Source organism: Plectropomus leopardus, chromosome 4, assembly GCF_026936395.1.
Source record: "Plectropomus leopardus strain MGB_pleo_1.0 chromosome 4, ASM2693639v1, whole genome shotgun sequence".
Lineage (NCBI taxonomy): Eukaryota > Metazoa > Chordata > Actinopteri > Perciformes > Serranidae > Plectropomus > Plectropomus leopardus.
This window is the reverse complement of record NC_142179.1, coordinates 21,853,804-21,875,273: the sequence shown is the minus strand read 5'-3', so window position 1 is coordinate 21,875,273 and position 21,470 is coordinate 21,853,804. Positions and strand designations below refer to the sequence as shown.

The 21,470-nt window shown below is 39.1% G+C and overlaps 1 protein-coding gene across 1 annotated transcript in view; it reads left to right on the top strand.

Moving 5' to 3' along the window:
- The first annotated feature begins 1,757 nt into the window (after window positions 1–1,757).
- Window positions 1,758–21,470, top strand: part of thbs4a (thrombospondin 4a) — a 40,797-nt gene continuing 21,084 nt past the window's right edge. The window contains exons 1-20 of the mRNA XM_042488571.2: window positions 1,758–2,035; window positions 2,929–3,126; window positions 3,951–4,198; window positions 4,364–4,466; window positions 4,571–4,662; window positions 6,851–6,902; window positions 7,007–7,209; window positions 7,294–7,431; window positions 7,551–7,631; window positions 8,621–8,773; window positions 9,003–9,107; window positions 9,220–9,327; window positions 9,789–9,948; window positions 10,939–11,057; window positions 11,140–11,192; window positions 11,273–11,357; window positions 13,015–13,111; window positions 13,204–13,382; window positions 13,609–13,657; window positions 13,813–14,009. Of these exons, the coding sequence (XP_042344505.2) occupies window positions 1,954–2,035; window positions 2,929–3,126; window positions 3,951–4,198; window positions 4,364–4,466; window positions 4,571–4,662; window positions 6,851–6,902; window positions 7,007–7,209; window positions 7,294–7,431; window positions 7,551–7,631; window positions 8,621–8,773; window positions 9,003–9,107; window positions 9,220–9,327; window positions 9,789–9,948; window positions 10,939–11,057; window positions 11,140–11,192; window positions 11,273–11,357; window positions 13,015–13,111; window positions 13,204–13,382; window positions 13,609–13,657; window positions 13,813–14,009 (2,502 nt within the window). The 5' untranslated portion in view covers window positions 1,758–1,953. The remainder of the gene's footprint in view (window positions 2,036–2,928; window positions 3,127–3,950; window positions 4,199–4,363; window positions 4,467–4,570; window positions 4,663–6,850; window positions 6,903–7,006; window positions 7,210–7,293; window positions 7,432–7,550; window positions 7,632–8,620; window positions 8,774–9,002; window positions 9,108–9,219; window positions 9,328–9,788; window positions 9,949–10,938; window positions 11,058–11,139; window positions 11,193–11,272; window positions 11,358–13,014; window positions 13,112–13,203; window positions 13,383–13,608; window positions 13,658–13,812; window positions 14,010–21,470) is intronic.

Below are 21,470 nucleotides of genomic sequence, written 5' to 3'. Positions count from 1 at the left end.
GGATGAATGCATGACCCTCCCTCCACTATGAATTTTAATAATATTTTAAATTAACCCTTTTATATAAAGGGTTCATTTTACCATGAAGATGGTATCCTGGAGCTTTAACTTTTTTTTTCTGATGGAAGCATTCTTCACTCATAATGTATCCATGGACTGTCAGAAATTTGATATTTCAACAATAATTTAAGATTTCCAGTTTCCAGATATGATAAATGGTGTAAATTGGGTGATTAAAAAAAATACATACAAAATGCAGCAATTTAAAATTGTATGCCCTCACTTAAGCCAAAAATAAAAAACACAAGTTCCTTTCCAGTGCTTAAATATTTGACATGCTTCCCTTTTTTCTAAGGCTTAGATGGTGCTGTGATGCACTGTTAGTAGGGATGCATGGTAGGCCTACTGGATTTTTTGCAGATATCAAATATGTAGAAATATATAACAACACATTTAGCCTATAACTGATACCTAAATCTTCATATCCACTTTTTTCCCAACCTAATTTCAGCAACATAAAATGTAATGCGTTTTAATGTAATATTTGCTCATTGTGCAAAAAAAATGGAAAATGCTTCAACTTAAGGTTGATGTTTTGTACATGTTCATTTCATCAATAAATTAAAAAAAAAATCTGCTATTGGCAGAAATCAGCATGTCCGATTCCGATATTTCTTTTTAAAGCCAATATCTGCAGATACCAATGACGAGCCAATATTATTGTGCATCCCCAACTTTTAGCTTCTGTGTTGACTGGAACTGACTTTCTTTATATAAGTACTGGAAGTAACCATTTCATTTTTTGATTTTCATGTAAAAATGTCAAATACATGTTATGCTTTTTGTGGAATTTTACTTATTTTCAGCAACAATAGCATGACGTCTGTCCGCTGGCTGACTGTCAGACTGTTTGAAGGCTGCCAGGTGTTTGATCGTAGACCAGACAGCCAGACACAAACGGATGCGCGGAGATAATGCACTGTGGGGATGGTAAATGTCTCTCTCTGGCTTGGCGGCAGAGATGTTGAAATGTGCTTGAGGATTGTAGAGAAAGTTTTAAGACAAGTACCAGACATCTATCATGAAATGTTTCCAGGGTCCAGAGTCTCGCCCTCTTTGTCCTTCCCTCTCCACATTCTCCAACAGCTGGAATTTAGAAAACGGTTGCAGAGGCATGTAGAACAAGTTAGATTCAATTAGATTAAAATTAAAAACATCTGGTTTACTGTTATACAACTAAACTTGCTCACTGGAGATGAGAGCTGAAATCCACATCAATGACACAGGTTCATGATGTTTGTGAAAAACAATGGCCAGCTGGAGTCAAGTTTTCCTACTTTAACACAGAGTCAAAATCCATCAGAGACACTTTTTTAGAGTTGGCTGACTGTTTACAGGCTGATTTAGAGCACTTTTTATATTATTATATTACAAATCCCCCAACGACAATAGACAGAAGGACTAATGAATAACAGCTCTATCTTGACTTTAAATAAAAAGGGTCATAAACACATTAAAAAAACACTCACATTTAGTTCATACAGTGATTCAGTAGTCTGGCTTTTGTAATATACTAGGTAATGCCTTTTGTAAAAAAATGTTTTTAGAATATTTCCAGTAATATTAGGCCACCTCAGCTTTTACAGAAACAGGGACAACATGCATCATTAGTGTAGCAGCAAGGGGACACTCCCACAAACTATTAAAATAGCCCCGACACTGCCACATTCGCAACAGTAGAGTGCAAGGACACTCCCCTCTGCTTTAAAAGCTGTGCCTGTGTCCACAAAGCCATCTCACCTCTGCTGAGATTTTGCTTCAACGTCTGGATTTTTCCATCAGTCTGTGTTAAAGCAGGTGATTCATTTGTGATACTCCTACTGATCCACAAGTGGAAACTTTTTTTTTTCCTGAACAGCTTCTGCTGAGGTGTGTCCCAAGCTGAAGCACTGAATGATGGGTGTGTGGGCCAGAGCAGCGGCTCTGTCTCTGGTGCTGCAACAGCTGGTGCTCACTATCACAGCTCAAGGCATTAGTAAGTACTCTTCAGCATCCATGCCCTTCTGGAAAACTTGTCTGTAGATCAGCACATGTTAGAAACCTCTGTATATCACTGTCAATTATGTCTGTTGCAGTCAGTGTCTTTTCCACTTATATAGTCTTTTGTCTGGTTTTACAACTTCTAATCTGCAGCAAACCCGCAAATAACAAGGACTGATTTGTTTGGCTTCTCTGTGGCTCGTAGATCTTGATTTCCTGGATCCAGTAACAGTCTGACCTAAATACGTAAATCAGTTTTAGATGGTAAAACACTAACTGCCATGTGAGAAAGTGCATGTGCAACACTTTGATTTGCCTGGAATCTACATGCAAATGTTTCCATATAATCACCTGTCACTTTGTATTATTCTTGTATTCACCGAAATGGCTGCGTGGTGTTCTTGTGTGTGTATGCGCGTGAGTGTGAGGCAGTGGGTTACTTTGTTCCAGTGGAAAGAGTTTTTTGTGCTGGTCCCCTCTACAATTTCAGTCTACCACTCTATAAAACACAGCAGGATTCAAGCATGAACGTGGACTTACACACACAGGTACACTGTCACACATAATAAAGTAGCACTGACTCAGCAGTAGCAATCCAGACACTCACACTCCAACACTCAATCATAGCCATTAAGACAAACACTGAGGAAACTCTCCATTATAATGGTGACTAAAAAAGAAACTCTGCACCACTTACAGTGTGCCAGACTGATTGCCTTCATGCTCATACTATCAATCTACGATCCTTGCATATTAACTGACTACTATGCTGCATGTTTGCCTCACTGTCTGTGTTACACCGTGCTATTTCTCTGAACGTTATTCACAGTCACAGTGCAATGTTTCTACAGTTTAATGCAGGTGTTTAACAGTCCTCTCCTGTGTTAGTCTACGACCTGCTGGTGTCTCCAGACTGCCTGCCAGACTTGCTCCAAGGAAGCTTGAAGAACAAAGGGCGAGATGAGGCCTTCCTCCTCTCTTCCTTCAGGCTCCACAACAAGGCTCCCGTCTCTCTGTACAGTGTCATTAACCCCAAAGACAACAGCAAGTACCTGGAGCTCAGCGTGCAGGCCAAACTGAGCAAGGGTGAATTATTAAATTCAAAACAATGTTGACAACTGATTACACTAATTACATCAAAATTTGAGTTTTTCTCCTCTTACCTGTAGTGCTATTTATCAATCTAGATTGTTTTTATACGAGTTAGCGAGTTTTGGAGGTATTGTCCGTAGAGATGCCTTCTCTTGCATATAATTGTAAATAGATGGAGCGGCAGAAGCTATCTTCTTGCTACTGAGCTACACGTGCATCTACTGCCAGCTCACCCAGCACCACTGAGATAACTAATGTTGCAGCTCAGCTGAGGAGGATGCAATAAATGTTTACATTATGGAAACTTTATTGTTCACAAATGTGAAAACTTGTCTTCAATTTCACCATAAAAGACATGCCCTACAAACACAAAAACCTAAAACAAAATTTGCACTGTCATGAGCATAAGCCTCTTGTTTATGAGTAGATGCATGGCAATGTGGTTGGTGGGTGTAGTTTGCTAGAAAGATAATTTCTACATAAAACTGCTTAAAACGAGGTCTGTGGATTATCCATAGTAATGGGGTCAGGATTTCTGGAAAGAGACATTGCTGCTGAGCTTTTGAAATACATATTTTTTGGGCCTCGAGCACCATAAGCCAAATGTCATCTAGTTCCATTGTATTCCAGAGAAGGCAAACATCCCCAACAATATGCGACTCATACCTAAACAATGTAGATACATAAGTAGCAGTACAGGTAGGAGGAATTTCTTTTTTTTCATGGTTGGATTTTGAGGTGAGCTGTTCCTTTAACGTGTGTTCTCTGCCTCTCTGTCCACTCTGTTTTCTTTCCTTATCGGTTCGCTTCCTCTCCAGTGACCGTACGTTACCAGAAGACTGATGGCAGATTTGGCACCACCAGTTTCAACCACGCTTCCCTGGCAGATGGCCGAGATCACCATATAATGCTACACGCCAGTGGTCTACAGGGAGGTCCACCTCGTCTCTACATCTATGTAGACTGCACTCTGATACACACTTTGGAGGATCTGCCGGCTGCTTTCGGGTCTCTCCCCCTTGGCCCCAACAAGGTGGCTCTAAGGACCCTACAGTCCAGTGGACAGGTGAGTTTTCAGCTGAGAGTAATTACACATTTGACTGCAGAGATATGCTGCATAGAAAAGTCCTAACATCACAGTGTAATTATGAATAATTATTTGATAGACACACACCACATGCATTTTATTTTAATCAATTAGTTAAACTCTTGTCTTTTATTTCTTAATAAGGATGAGCTGACAGACCTGAAGCTGGTGATAGAGGACACTATAGACAATGTGGCGACTCTGCAGGACTGCAGCGTGGATCAACGTGAATCTCTGCAGCTGCTGAGTGAGAAGAACAGATTGCATTTGACAAACATGTGGAGTCAATAAACCTGGTAGATGTGTGTTGTGTGTCTAATTCTCTACTTCTGATTTATGAAATTCTGTCAGATATCCAGGGAGGCAGGACAGCAACGGACCAAGACACCATACAGGAGCTGAGGACCATGTTTTCAGAGATGAAGAAGCTGCTCCTCCAGCAGGTAACCTGTACTGTGTCCCGCAGGGTGTTTGCAGGTCCTTAATAAGTTTTAAAATGTCTTTAATAAGATTTTTTTAAATCAACATTAGGCTGATGATTTAATTGCACAAACATTTGATCTAATTTTATTTATCCATCTTGTAATTTCTTCTTGTCAAAATGAGTCAAGCTGTTGTGTGAAAGACCAAATTTCTGAATGTCACAAATCTTAAAACCTACCACAAAACCCACTAATTCATTTGAAACTTAATACTGAACTGCTGACAAAATGTAGATTAATTAAAGTCATTCTAATAACCAGAATCCCTCATAAAGTCTTTCTCTGAATGGGACCATACAATAATCAGTCTTAAATTATCTTGAAAGGGTCTTAAAGTATTAAAATGTAAGTGTTTGATTCCTGTAGACACCCTGGTCCCAGGCTTGTGTGTCTCACATGGATAACTCTTGATTGAAAGGGAAAACCCAAATTTTGAAATTGTTCAGGATGATTTGGAAAATAAATCAAAGTATAATTAAACAGTATTGCAACATACAGTTCCGATAAATAGTCCAATAATTTGATGTTGTCGTTCGACAGCTTTATGGTTGCTTTTAAAACCAGGTTGATACTGAGATGAAATTAAGAGGATAAAATGAAAGAGAGGGTTTTTTAGAGAGCCTTGGTATCAGAAAATGCGGAGAGGTCTATGGTTGTTATGAGGAGTTACCTACTTTTAGAAGTGAAAGAATGTGGGCTGATTCACAACCATTTGGAATTTCCTTTTTCTTCGGGATGAGATTGGTTTTGCAATAAAATCAGCAGTTTGTTATGTAAAGTAAGACTCCAGACTGTGAGGACCTGCTGGAGCTCTCTTGTTTCAAGACTTTATGTAACCTCAGCAGCAGACATCTGAGTGAAAGTGAATTCACCTCAGCAGCAGACATCTGAGTGAAAGTGAATTCACCTCAGCAGCAGACATCTGAGTGAAAGTGAATTCACCTCAGCAGCAGACAGACACGGATGATTTCAGACACTTAAAGCAGAAGATTTGTTAGGAGATGAGGCATCAAACAGGAAGCCTGAGGCAATGAAATGCTTGTTACAAGGTTAAACATCAAGACTTTTTTTTAGCCTTTATTTGCACGGGGAATGCCATTGAGAGCAAGCTCTCTTTTACAAGGATGTTGTGATTCCTCACATATAAAACAACAAAAGCACACTAAAGTATACATCAACAAACATGAGAAATATGGTTGATACTAAAGTGCACACTGTGTGTGCACAAGCTAAAAAAACACACAATAGCCACTGCATACATCAACAATTAATCCCAGAACATCAACACATAGGACAACATCACTCAAGGAAGACACTTGCATTCACTATGCTCAGTCAGCAGAAATTTAAATTGATTAAAAGTGATTAGAGCATCTAATTTCAAGAGCTTCTGCAGGTTGTTCCGCTTGTGTGAGACGTAATATCTAAAAGCCAATTTCCCAATTTCAGCATTTACCTAATGATTTTCTATAAATAGTCTATAGTCTTGGGACCTAGTGCAGCAAGACATTGTTCTATAGTTTAAACACATGAGATATCCAGGTAGTTTATCAAGAAGTGATCTGTAAATAAATAGAGAGAAATGCTGTAATCTTTTTGTTGCCAGTGACCGCCAACCAACTTTCTCATGCAGTATACAATGATGCGTCCGAAAGCCATCACCAATTACAAAACTAAGGGCAGAGTGATAGACTGCATCAAGTGGCTTGAGGGCAGAAGATTGCATATAAATAACATCACCATAATCTAAAACATCAAACGGTTGTTTGAACAATTTGCTTTCTTTAGTTCTGGGTCATACATGCCTTTACAGTTTCTGTAAAAAAAAAAAAAAAAAAGACAGATTTTCCTTTAGTGATTTAGTAAGTTCACTGACATGTTTTTAAAGGACAGCTTGTCGTCTAACCAGAAACCAAGGTATTTATAAGCAGACTTGCTGAACACACTGAGAGAATGCATTATATGAGGAGACAGATTACTGGAGCTCGCCTTAGCAGACACATTTTTATAGCTTTTTCAAAACTTTCAGATTTTAAAGTTATTGAAACATAAAATTATAATTTCTCTAATAATTTTACCTGTGAAGTCCTAACACTACAGCACACAGTTTTTTTCTGAATATCCAATGCTCTGTTTCTCTCTGGTTCAGATTAAGGAGACAACTTTTCTGAGGAATACCATCGCAGAGTGTCTTGTCTGTGGTAAGCAGAAAAAAAAACAATGATCATTTATGCCGAATATAGACACTGCTTACAAAGTGACACTTCAGCGAGGTGCTTCACATCTTTCCATGTGTTTCCCACAGGTCCTGGGGGCACTCCAACCAACCCAGATCCAGCTCCGAGTCCTTGGCAGTTTGTCATGCAGCCTCAGCCTCTGACGCAGTGTCTACCTGGGACCTGTTTCAGACAGAACATGTGCATCCCCACAGAGTCAGGAGGTTTTCAGTGTGCCCCCTGTCCTGATGGATTTACAGGAGACGGGGTGCACTGTGACGATGTAGATGAGGTATGGATCACACATTCCTTCAAGTGTCTCTGCAACCAGTAATAGTACTAGTTATGATTTTTCTCAATTTTTTGTTTGTTTTAGTGCCAGTTTAACCCATGTTACCCTGGTGTCCGGTGTGTGAACACTGCTCCTGGTTTTCGGTGTGAGAAGTGCCCTCTGGGATTCAGTGGACCAGAGTTAAATGGAGTGGGAGTGTCCTATGCCAAGTCACACAAACAGGTACAACAAACAAAATGAATATGCTTAATATAAATCATTAAATTCTCTTTGATTTATCTGTTTCTGTTGGCAGAATATGAATGTTTTTTCTATATAATGGCTTTCATCTACTTTCTCAGGTGTGTGACGATATTGATGAGTGTCTGAGCCCGCCTGAGATAGGAGGTTGCACTCCCAACTCGCACTGCTACAACACTATAGTAAGACCACTGGAACTGCTGTTTTATAAATTTTATTCATTTCGCATCCTTCATAAAAGCAATGAAACACAAATTGCTTTACAATAAGGCAATTATATGCACTGTGGGCCTCATGTGCAGAAAGACAGAATAGACATAGAACAGGCCAACAAGGGAACAAGGACACAAGTGAAAACAAAAAATAAGATGAAAATTGAGTTCAGAAGGCATCATAGTTCAATATCAGCAAAACAATAAATCATAGTCAAAGGATCAAGAAAAATACATTTTAAAAGAATTACAGCAGTATGAAGTGTAAAAGACTAAATTCCAGGTCTGTAAAGAAGTCATAGGTAGTTAAAGTCAAACTAGAGAAATTTAGCTATCTTTTAGCTTCCCTGATATCTATAGGCAGTGTGTTCCATAGCTTTAGGATGTAATTAACCAGTGGCATCGTTGTGTGGGGAAAAGAGAGACTGATTACTCAGGGCCCCAAATGGAGGATGCCTTCAAAAAACTTGGAATTAAAAGTTTGAGTTTGTTTGTAAGTTTTTGTTTTTAATTAATGCCATAACTAAACAAAACATGGCTGAATAAATCTGCAAAGAGAGCGACCATTGTATAAGAAAAGAAAGGAGAAGTTAAGAAGGCAAACTGACTTTGCAAAAAGATTCAAAAAGTGTGCAAGGGAGACATGAGCTATGATAGGAAGGGTGGGGGGCTCACAAAGACTGTGTGCACATAGGGCCCAGAATTTGGTGTGATTAACAAAGACCGCATTTCTCATTTTCTTTCTGCTGTTGCCGAGAGCCTGTAATAAACCATCAGCAGATGATCACAATTTTCTTCACAGCACAAAGTGAATAAGAGAGTTATCAATGTAGCTTTGTCCTTGCCCATTTGGCGCTTTGTATATAAGAGGGGGGACCTTGAAACTAAATGACAGTTTTGTTATTGTCATACTCTTATAGCAGAAAGCTCTATTTTTTTACTCTGTACTTTCTCACCAGGGCTCGTTCCGCTGCGGAGACTGCAAAACTGGTTTCACAGGTGACCAGAGGAGTGGCTGCCATGGTACCAGGCTTTGCCCCAACGGTAAACTCAGTGCCTGTGACGTAAATGGCGAGTGTGTCGTGGAGAGAGACGGCAGCATTAGCTGTGTGGTAAGAGTTTTTGGAAACACTGACGTCATGTTTAGCTGGATATACATCCTCCTGGATCATGAACGTGAATTACTGTTATACTGTTCCTCATTACATCATTTATATAAAATGTCATGACTTGATGTTTCCTTCTTGTCTGTCTGTGTGTGTGTGTGTGTGTGTGTGTGTGTGTGTGTGTGTGTGTGTGTGTGTGTGTGTGTGTGTGTGTGTGTGTGTGTATGTGTATTAGTGTGGTGTTGGCTGGGCAGGTAATGGCTATGTGTGTGGAAAGGACACAGATATTGACGGATACCCTGACGAAAAACTCCCGTGCAGCAACATCAACTGTGAGCAGGTATTAATTTCTGCACCCCCCCGCCCTCTTTAGCATTAATCCACACTAGTATTAAAAACTAATGCTGTGTGTGTGTGTATTTGTGTGTTTGTTTTTGCTCTGTTGTTTCCAGGACAACTGTGTGTTTGTGCCAAACTCTGGCCAAGAGGATGCAGACAGGGATGGGATAGGCGACTCCTGTGATGATGATGCAGACAACGATGGCATTTCTAACTTAGATGTGGGTAACTTTGTTCCACACGACCAGCATACAATGAGCTGTCACACATTTTGGTGCACTCTTACATTTTTATGATTGAGCCATTGCACTATACCAAGTGGTGTCCAAACTCATATTATAGTACCTTTTAAAAGTACCTTTGAAATATCTGTATTGTCAATTTTTCCACTTAATATTTATGTTCTTGAGTGTTGCAGTGTTGCCTTATTTTTATTCCTCTTAATATGTTTAATATATGCACCAAAAATACCACAGCAGATTCCTTGTGGGTGAAAACCTACCTGGCTATAAATCCTTTTCTGATTTTAATTATTTTGGGAATTATGCATGATTAATATTCTTTAAATTAACACTTTAAAGTCTTCTATAGCCCCTGCGGTACTCCAGAGTACCCCTTGGGGTACACTTACGACAACTGAGAAACACTGCACTACAGTACACCCCTATTTTTTTCGTCCTAGGACAACTGCTGGCTCGTTCCTAATGTGGATCAAAGAAACAGCGATAAGGATCTCCTTGGCGACGCCTGTGACAACTGCAGGACAGTTGACAATCCTTCACAGATGGACACTGATCAGGACGGGCTGGGAGATGAGTGTGATGATGATAAGGATGGGGATGGTAGGTGTTTTTATTATTTAACAGTCAAATAATTATTCTAGTTTTGTGATTGCTGGACATCATTGAGTCCCATTTGAGGGTCCATTTTTGTAAATGATCACATTAACTGAAATGTTGGACCGGCATTACTGTGGGCGGTGTAACTGGATCATTACTGCTTTTATTGCATCAATTAGAGTTAATGATTTTAGAAACACATCGTGAAACCAAATGGCTAATAATCACGTTGGACAACTACTGTGTCTGTCAAGGTTATCCAAGCCACAGACTGTCTAGACAACAATTCAATCTTTACAGTCTTGTGTAGTGGAAAGTGTGGACACTTTTGTTGTTTTCACTGCACTGGCAGCACTTTATCTTTTCAAAACATCCTCCTTTTTTGTGTCTGTTTCCAATTCACATCCTCAACCAGTTAGGTCACTGCCCCCGCAGGGAAACAATTCAAGCCTCATTAAAGAAAAACCAAAACATTCAAAACCCCAGGAGAAAACAGTGTTAAATGTTAAAATGTTCCAACTGGAATCATAAGTGTTGTCTCACATACTTCACTTGATTGCCCTTTTAGAGCACCTCTCATTTGTTCCATTGGAAGCACATTTTTTACGTTTTGCCTTTGTGTTTTGCCCGCATGTTCACCTTTATGTGCATGTTTAGACTCTGTTTGTTGACTTATGTTCATTCACTTTTGGATGAGCTCCAACCCCTTGATCATTTGGTTATGTCTTTAAGTCCAAGGCTGGATTTCTAAGCGCTAGGTCATGTCTGTCTCCTCTGTAAAAAAAAAAAAAAAGTGATTTTTCCACGGTAAGCCTCTGCCAGGCATTCAAGGCTACTGGAAACTATTTTACCTTCCTCTTAAACAAACACTGCCATCTGGTGATGCATTTGACAGGCCGTGTCTGGCTGCGTTTTGTCAAGCTTTTTGATTTTCCTGTCAACGCTTTTACACACGACCTAGAAACAAAAGTGCTGAGGTGTTCATGTTCGCAGGTCTGATGAATATTCTCGACAACTGCCAGCAAGTCCCCAACCCAGACCAGAAAGACAGAGACAATGACGGGGTGGGAGATGTCTGTGACAGCTGTCCTGATATGTTTAACCCCAACCAGGTAACAAATCAAACAACAAGCTGACAAAAGATTCAAGATCTGCTGCCATAAGTCCAACGGTGTGTCTTTTGTCTACCTGCAGTCTGACACCGATGGCGACCTTGTGGGCGATACCTGTGATAACAATATAGACAGGTAGAGCCCACTGTCATGACCTGTGGTTTGAATATAAAGTTTTGCCATTTGTTTTACCTACACTACCTTCTCTTTGTCAGTGATGGTGACGGCCACCAGAACACAAACGACAACTGTCCCGAAATCATCAACGCCTCTCAGCTGGACACTGACAAGGATGGAATGGTTTTGATCTTCTGATTCATACTTAACTGAACTGAGTACTTCATCTCCCAAATGATAATTTGTACATCAGTTATCATGGCGCCACAAAACAAAGAATTCTAAAAAGGAGAATGAATTGAGGTCATAGAGGTCGATGTTAAAGAACAGTAAAACTGTATCAAAATATATGTTTAAAAACTCTGTCACAACTTGTGCAGCATAGCCCAAGTCTCATTTGTCTAGTTGTATGCTCAGTACTTCCCAAACAAACAGTCCTTTCTGACAGGGAATTGAACTGAAAGTGAAACTTATCTATGGTCTCTTTAAAGTCAGACTCCACTGATAAAAACTGAAAATTTAATTTCGCTGAATATTGGAGCTGCTGGTCTATCGCTGCCTTGAGTAGTTAGTTTGATCGTGTTGTTTGGCTTTGTCTGTCTGGAAAGTGCTGAGCATATGACTGGATAAATAAGACTTGGATTTTAGTACCCAAGTTGTATTAGAGTTTGTAAACAGATGTTTTGATATAGTTTGGCTGTTGTTTAACCCCTATGACTTCAGCTCATCAAGAACTTTATCTGTTTTTGGACTCTTCTTTAACCATGGAGCAAGTCATTAAAACACTGGTTTTAACAGACAGCACAACATTAGCCTAATCCTGGCTTCTCTCCATTCGCTCCCTGTTCATTTTAGGGGCGTAACAATCCATCGACCGAGTAACGACCATGCATCATAGATGCAAATTGAAAATGTCGATCCATTTTTATCTTCTCTGGCCAAAAGCAAATAAAGGGGTGGCAGTCTCCTCTGTAACCAACTGTGTTAAATGAACATATAATAGCGGGAAATATCCAAAGCAGGCCCCTAAATCGAATCGAAATGGTATCGAGGCAGACTTTGTGATATTGGCAAATGTCGTATGATAGTCCAAAATATCAATATGTTATTGTATCGTGATGAAATCAGTAATTTGCAACTCTAGTTCTTTTCAGAATTAATTTTTTAAGATTTCACAAGTCCCAAACCTACATAACAATAATGTTGACACCTATGTGAGCCAGTTTACAGCCTTAGATTCTCATGTGGGGCCCTTCTGGCAATTCCAAAGTCAAGGCTTAAAACTTAAGGTGACAGTGCCTTTCCCATCAGGGCCCCTTGATCTGACCTCTTCTTATAACCAATTTTTGTAGACTTGCTTTTATTTGATGTTGTCTTTTTATTTCTGTTTTATATTATTTCATTTTATTTGTGCTTTTATTGCTTATGTTGTTGTTGTGTTTGATCTAGTTCTTTGCATTCATTTATACTGACATTCTAACATCCTGCATCTTGCATTATTTGTCCACTGGTTTTTATTTTATATTAACTCTTGCTTGTGTTCAATAGGACTGTTTGGCTTTCCAATGATGTTTTGCTGTCTATGTATCTCATTTCTCGTTTGCTTTGTTTGTTAAAGCACTTTGTAATATCTCTTTTTAAAGGTTCTTCAAATGTATTATTATTAGTAGTAGTTAGCAGTAGTTGTAGTATTATTATTAGTAGTATTACATACAAATGGTCCTTTGGGGGTGAAGTATTTCTTTGATTTATTTGATCATATGTCATTAATTCATCCCATGTTTACTGACTTTTAGATGCATTAACACTTCTCCAAATCTCCTTTTTCAAATTTTGACAGGGAGATGAATGTGATGATGACGATGATAACGACGGCATATTGGACGTTCATGACAACTGCAGACTAGTCCCCAACCCAGATCAAAAAGACACAGATAGTAAGTTTCACTGTTTTGGGTGCATGTACATGCATTTGCACAGTGCGTGTTTGTGCTTCAAGGTCCCCCTGAGCTGTGTCTTCGTATTTCAGTGAACGGTGTTGGAGATGCATGTGAAGGAGATTTTGACAAAGACAATGTTATTGACATAATCGACCACTGCCCGGAGAACGCTGAGATCACCCTGACCGACTTCCGAGCCTATCAGACCGTCGTGCTAGATCCAGAGGGGGACTCTCAGATTGATCCCAACTGGGTTGTCCTCAATCAGGTAAACAGGGGTCAAAGTTCAACCCCCTTTACTTAACTATTACAGCGTATTACAGATTATTTAAAGCCTTTGTATAAAGCTCATCGTTGTTCAGCCCATTGAGTTCTGAATTGTTAGTAAAATTTGATCACCTCTTCTTTTTAACAAGAAAAACTGTGATTAACATATCAAATGAGTCCTATAAGAGTACAGATAAAGTGAAGCTACTTTTCTTCTGTCCTAACAGGGCATGGAGATTGTTCAGACCATGAACTCTGACCCTGGTCTTGCAGTCGGTGAGCGCAGAATACCTTCATACTGTCTGTCTAAATAAGAGAACATGTTCCATCTTTTTTATTAGGTGTGTGTGTGTGTGTGTGTGTGTGTGTGTGTGTGTGTTTTCTTTGTCAGCCTTTACCAACTGTGTTGTATTTCCTCTCCACATCTGCAGGCTACAAAGCATTCAGCGGGGTCGATTTTGAGGGAACATTTCACGTTAACACAGTGACAGATGATGACTACACTGGCTTCATCTTTGGCTACCAGGACTCCTCTTCCTTCTACGTGGTGATGTGGAAACAGACTGAACAAACCTACTGGCAGGCTGCACCCTTCAGAGCTGTCGCCGAGCCAGGAATACAGCTCAAGGTAAGTGGATGCTTTCATATACATCATCACACACAAATGGCAGCCAGCTACTGTACACAGTGCTGGTCTTCATGTCCTGCCCAAGGACAGCTAGACATTTGTATATGGATGTATTATTGACTGGGCCTTCAGGGCACAGGACCAGGGGCCCAAAGCGTCAGTGCCTGCCCGATCTGAACCCAAGTGGTTTTCTGTTATTGTACTTATGTGCAAGTCATGGATTATTTTTAACAAACACCACATTCGAGCATAGGGATTTTCACAAGTTTACTTAGTACCAGAGTTCCCTAGGCCAAAGATCAATGGTCTACTTTGTGAACATATCTTCCGAGCTGCGGCTGTATGTCTTGGACACTCAGGTGAAGAGAGGAGCAAAGCCGTCAGCTGATCACCACCTGGTGGTGAGTTGGATCAGGTGGCGGGGGAGGCGACTGGACAGACCTGGTAAACCCAAACATGTGGTGAGGTTGAACTGGGGACGTCTGGTGTAGGCCCCTGTCCAGGTTTTCAACTCACAACTCCAGAAGATTTTTTCGTGCATCCCTGGGGAAGGTGGGGGAAAGGGAATCGGAGTGGTCTATGTTTAAAACCTCCATCGAGGAGGAGGCTGCTAAAAGTTATGGTCAGAAGGTCGTCGGTGCCTGTCGTGGTGGCATACCAAAAAATGCGGTGGTGGAAACCAGCGTTGATGGAGGTCATCAAGCTGAAGATGAACCCAGGGTAAACCCAGGGGCCTTCTGAAGCAGCAGACAGGAAATGGCCAGCCAGAGGGGCTGCACCTGAGGCAGTTGCCAAAGCAAAGACTCTGATATGGGAGGAGTTTGGAAAGGAAATGGAGAAGGACTTTTGGTCAGACAGACATCTGCGGAAGGGAAAGCAGGGTTTGTCTCAGGCTTTGCTCAGCAGGGGAGAACTGCTGACCCGGACTGGAGATATTATTGAGCAATGCAAGGAACACTTTGAAGAACTCCTGAATGCTAACGTCATGTCCTCTGTGGAGGAGGCAGAGTCTGATGACTTAGGGGAACCCTTGTCGATATCCCTGGCAGAGGTCGCTAAAGTAGTTAAAGAGCTCCTTGGCAGCAAGGCTCCAAGTGTGGATGAGATTTGCCCTGAGATGCTGAAATCTCTGGACATTGTTGGGCTTTCGTGGCTGACACGCCTTTTCAGTTAATGAAAAGCACAGGTGAGAATGTCGGAAAAAAATGTCATATGCAAAAAAAAAAACCCAAACTGCACAGTATGTCATTAAGAATTTTGCTAAAAAAGTCATAATACTGTATAGCATGCCATAAAACATCACAGTATAGTATTTCATAAGAAATTCTCATGAAAAATGAATAATGCAATGTGCCACAAAAAATTTCATGATAGTGTTGTAAAAATTTTTGGAAACAAAACACCCCCCCATGGCATAAAGACTATATAAGAAAATTAATAGCATAGGATGTCATCAAAAATATATGTATTATTTATGTACTATATATGTAGTATAAAATTTCGTCCAAAAATCATCAATCAAAAGAACTCATAGTGCAGTATGTTATGCAAAAATGCATAAACCAGCTATATTATACTGTCATCCAAAATAGCATCAAAAAAGTAATTGTACAGTATGTCGTCAAAATTCATTCAAAATGAATCCAAAATGGCAGAAAATAGTCATAGTGTAGTATGTCGTCCAAAAGAGCATAAAAAAAGATGAGTATAATAGGTCATAAAAAAGTCACAGCTTAGGATGCCATAAAACATGATGTAAAAAAGTAATTGTGTGACGTCTTAAAAAATAAGGTGTATAATGCCAGAAAAAATAAATTATGATATTGGGTTTTTTGTTTAACCTTTTTTTTGTCATTGAAAGAAAGTGTCATAATTGTATAGAGTGCAACTTCAGAGAAAGACATAGTATACTATCCATCCCAAAAAGAATAATATAGTTTTCACAGCAAGCACAGTAAGTCATTTTATCGGTAATTCAGCAAGCTTTTTTACTGCTGATCATGGCTAAAAAAAAACGTGTAGTTTTTCGCCATGTGGTTTTTCAAAGTCCTGTCTCTGCCAAGGAAGCAGCAGCACCCTCTGTTGATAAAAGATGAGAGAGGGAAAAAGAAAAGCTTACAGCACCGGGTATTCCCAGGCGGTCTCCCAGGCAAGTACTAACCCTGCCCGACCCTGCTTAACTATCACATTTTTGACATTCTTTGAACGACATACCATAGTATGACTTTCTCTACATATTTTGAATGAGATACTACTCTTTTGTGCTATTTTGGACAACATAGTATAATATGACTTGTTTTATGCTTTTTTGCACAACATACTTCTCCCAATACAATGACTTACTTTTGCTGTGAAAACTGTATTATCGTCTTGGGGGGATAGTATACTATGTCTTTTTGTAACTTTGCACTCAATTTTGACACTTTCAATGACAAAAAAAGTTAAAAAAAAACAAAACAAAACAGTATTATTACTTTTTTTCTGGCATTATACACCTTGTTTTTTAAGATACCATACAATTACTTTTTTACATCATGTTTTATGGCATAATAAGCTGTGACTTTTTATGACCTATTATACTTGTCTTTTTTATGCTCTTTTGGATGACATACTACACTGACTATTTTCTACCATTTTGGATGACAAAACAATCTATAATTTGTATGCTGTTTGGATGACATACTTAACTAAGACACATCTACGCTATTTTGGACAACATATTGCACAATGACTTTTTCAGGCTATTTTGAACACACTATACTTTTGGACAACATGCGATACTGTGACTATTTCATGCGATTTTTGATGACGTACTACACTATGACTTTTCTAATGGTTTTTTGGACGACATACTATACCATGATTTTTTGCGCTGTTTTAATGACATCTTATGCTATGAATTTTCATATATACTCGTTTCATGCTCTGCTACAGGCTTTTTATTATCAAAAAAATTTCTGACACACTATATCATGATTTTTTTTTTGGCACACCACTATTCATTTTCTTATGAAATACTATACTGTGATGCATTATGATTTTTTATGGCATGCTATATTATGACTTTTTGGCAACATTCTTAATCACATACTGTATAGGTTTTTTTTTTTTTGGAATATGACATTTTCACCTGTGCTTTTCTTTGATGGCGTTTTTTGACATTCTGTACGTATTAGATTACCTCATAAGTGGTTATGGTCTTTTTCATGGGATTTGTATGTAAGGTTCAGATTATGGTAAGCAGTAATCAACAGCTTTGAGAACTCTCAGTGGTGTTTCACTATGAATAAATAACCCCTGTGCGTCCTATTCCATTGCTTATGGCCATACCACCCTGAGAACACCTGCTCTCTTCTCATCTGGAAAGCTAAAAAGGGTCGGGCTGGATCAATACTTGGATGGGAGACTGCTGGGAACACCCAGTGCTGTAAGCTTTTCTCATCTTTCATCAGCAGGGGCTGCTGCTACTACCTTAGTGGAGAGGGGCCTTCAAAAGCAACACTAGTGGACTAACAATCTAATGAATCCTTAGCTGTATTCAACAGTTTTGAAAACTGTCATTGGTGTTTTCACATGTATAAATAGCCCATGTGTGTTGCCCTCAGTTGCTTAAGGCCATGCCGCCCTGAGAATGCCCGATCTTGTCTGATCTTGGAAATTAAGTTTAATGTCCAAAATAGCATCAAAATATCATAATATAGTATGCCATTCAAAGTATGCCAAAAAAATAACACTATTCTATGTCATCCAATATACCACAAACATATAATATTACATGTTAAAAAGGCCAGGACTACTTGGATTCCACCCCTCCCTCTTGGAGTGGTATGCTCCATTCCCTCTCTCTGAGTGGTTCGCTCCACCTCCTCAGGCAGTTCACGGAGACAACGAGAGAGGTTTACAATAGTGATGGGAATTCCGGCTCTTTTTAGTGAGTCGGATCATTTGGCTCAGCTCGCCAAGAAGAGCCGGCTCTTACAGCTCCCAAATGGATCTTCATTTTACCACTTCTGCTTTTTACAATTCAGCCAAATTTAGCGCTGTTTTGACCTTTGAATATGTTTGGTTTGCACATACTTAAATTAACTTAAATTAAAATTAAAAAACTTAAATTAACTTAAATTATTCAATATAATTGCCATTATTAACATTCTTTGCATTGGTGTTGATGTGGAATATTGCTGATTTTGCAGCTGAACATTGCTTTATTGTGTGTGGAATGCTGAACATGCTGTAGTATGACTATGTTAACTATATATTTGATATTTTGAGGACATTATTCTAGTTTTGTGAGTGTCTCACGCTATATTTGATATTTGTTTGTATTTTTTGGCCTGTCATATATTTTTTTGCCATACTATGCCTTATTTTTTGGACATGTATAATCTTTTTAATTTTAATAGTGTCCTCAGTATTTATTGTATTGTTTGCAGCAGCTGTTTTTGCTGTCATATTGATTTTTGCCAGTGCCTGGTCCGGAAAAGACATTTTTGGTCCATGGATTATTGAGTGCATGTGGTTTTGTAGAGTTGCACACTGTTTTGCTGTTTTGAGTGCTGTTGCATATTGCCATGTACTGCTACTCACCTTGTCATTTTTGGACATGCAATACCGTCTTTTTGGCAGTTTTGCATACTTTTGCAGTCTCACGCTATTTTATGCTGAAATTGCTGGCAGTTGTGATTTTGTTACTATGTTCTCCTTTTAGCAGTCGTCTTTTGGAAGATGCATTTTAAAGTCTTATGACGCATATTGCTTGTACGCTATTTTAGGGGTTTGCAGCTGTTTTTGGAACTGTCATATTTTGAGATTTTTGCCATACTGTAGCCTTGCCTTTTCGGTCATTTTTTGGACATGCATTATTAGCGTCTTTTTGGCCGTTTTTGCAACATTCTTTGCACTGGTGTGTCTCAGCACGCTATTTTATGTTGTTTTGAGGTGTTTGCAGCTGTTTTTTGAAACTGTCATATTTTGACATTTTTGCCTTACTATAGCCTTGCCTTTTCGGTCATTTTTGGACATGCATTATTAGCATCTTTTTGGCAGTTTTTGCAACATTCAATGCTATGGCGTGACTAAGCACGCTATTTTATGCTGTTTTGAGGCATTTTTAGCTGTTTTTTGGAACTGTCATATTTTGACATTTTTGCCTTACTATAGCCTTGCCTTTTCGGTCAGTTTTTGGACATGCATTATTAGCGTCTTTGGCAGTTTTGCAACGTTCATGCTACTGGTGTGTCTTGGCAGGCCATTGTTTTATTGCTTGTTTTGAGGTGTTTTGCAGCTGTTTTTGGACACGTCATATTGTGACATATTTTGCCATACCTATAGCCTTGCCTTTTGGTCATTTTTGGACATGCATTATTAGCGTCTTTTAGCTTAGTTTTTGCAACATTCTTTTGCGAGTGGTGTCTTGTACGCTATTTTATGCATTTTTGAGGTGTTTGCAGCTGTTTTTTGGACACATCATATTTTGACATTTTTGCCATACTATAGCCTTGCCTTTTCGGTGATTTTTTGGACATGAATGATTAGCGTCTTTTTGGCAGTTTTTGCAACATTCAATGCTTGGTGTGTCTTAACGCTATTTTATGCTGTTTTGAGGTGTTTGCAGCTGTTTTTGGAACTGTCATATTTGACATTTTGCCATACTATAGCCTTTTTCGGTCATTTTTGGACATGCATTATTAAGCGTCTTTTTGGCAGTTTTGCAACATTCTTTGCATTGGTGTGTCTTGGCAAGCTATTTTATGCTGTTTTTTGAAGTGTTTGCAGCTGTTTTTGGAACTGTCATATTTTTTGACATTTTTTCCATACTATAGCCTTGCCTTTTCGGTCATTTTTTGGACATGCATTATTCTGCAGTTTTTGGCAGTTTTTGCAACATTCTCTGCAGTGGTGTGTCTATACGCTATTTTATGCTGTTTTGAGTGTTTCAGCTGTTTTGGAACTGTCATATTTTGACATTTTTGCATACTATAGCCTTGCCTTTTGGTCATTTTTTGGCGTATTATAGCGTCTTTTTGGCAGTTTTTGCAACATTCTATACCATTGGTGTGTCTTGGCAGGCGCTATTTTATGCTGTTTTGAGGTGTTTGCAGCTGTTTTTGGAACTGTCATATTTTGACATTTTGCCTTACTATAGCCTTGCCTCGGTCATTTTGGACATGCATTATTAGCGTCTTTTGGCGTTTTGCAACATTCTTTGCTATGGTGTGTCACGCTATTTTATGCTGTTTTGAGGTTTTTAGCTGTTTTTTGGAACTGTCATATTTTGAGATTTTGCCATATAGCCTTAGCCTCTTTGGTCATTTTTGGACATACATTATTAGCGTCTTTTGGCCGTTTTGCAACATTCTTTGCAGTGGTGTGTCTCAGCAAGCTATTTTTATGTTTTGAGGCATTTTAGCTGTTTTTGGAACTGTCATATTTTGACATTTTGCCTACTATAGCCTTTCTTTTGGTCATTTTTGGACATGCATTATTAGCGTCTTTTGGCAGTTTTGCAACATGCTTTGCCATTATGGTGTGTCTGTATAACGCTCTATTTTATGCTATTTTGAGGTTTGCAGCTGTTTTTGGAACGTCATATTTTGACATTTTGCCTTACTATAGCCTTGCCTTTTCAGTCATTTTTGGACATGCAATATTAAGCGTCTTTTTTGGCAGTTTGGCAACATTCTATGCTATTGGTGTGTCTTGGCACGCTATTTTATGCTGTTTTGAGGGTGTTTATCAGCTGTTTTTGGAACTGTCATTTTTGATTTTTTTGCCATACTATAGCCTTGCCTTTTTCGGTCATTTTTGGACATGCATTATTAGCATCTTTTTGGCAGTTTTTTTGCAACATTCTTTGCAGTGGTTGTCTTGGCAGGCCATTTTTTTGTGTTTTGAGGCATGTTTAGCTGTTTTTGGAACATGTCATGTTTTGACATTTTCCATACTATAGCCTTGCCTTTTTCGGTCATTTTGGACATGCAGTATTTGCGTCTTTGGCAGTTTTGCAACATTCTATTGGTGTGGGCAGGCCATTTTATACTATTTTGAGGTTTGCAGCTGTTTTGGAACGTCATATTTTGACATTTTTGCCATACTATAGCCTTGCTTTTTCTTCATTTTTGGACATGCATTATTAAGCGTCTTTTGGCAGTTTTGCAACATTCTTTGCATTGGTGTGTCTTCAGGCACGCTATTTTATGCTATTTTGAGCGTTTGCAGCTGTTTTTGGAACTGTCATATTTTGACATTTTGCCATACTATAGCCTTGCCTTTTCGGTCATTTTGGACATGCATTATTAAGCGTCTTTTGGCAGTTTTTGCAACATTCTTTGCATTGGTGTGTCTCAGCACGCTATTTTATGCTATTTTGAGGTGGTTGCAGCTGTTTTTTGGACACGTCATGTTTTGACATATTGTCCATTCTATAGCCTTGCCTTTTCGGTCATTTTTTCGAGACGCAGT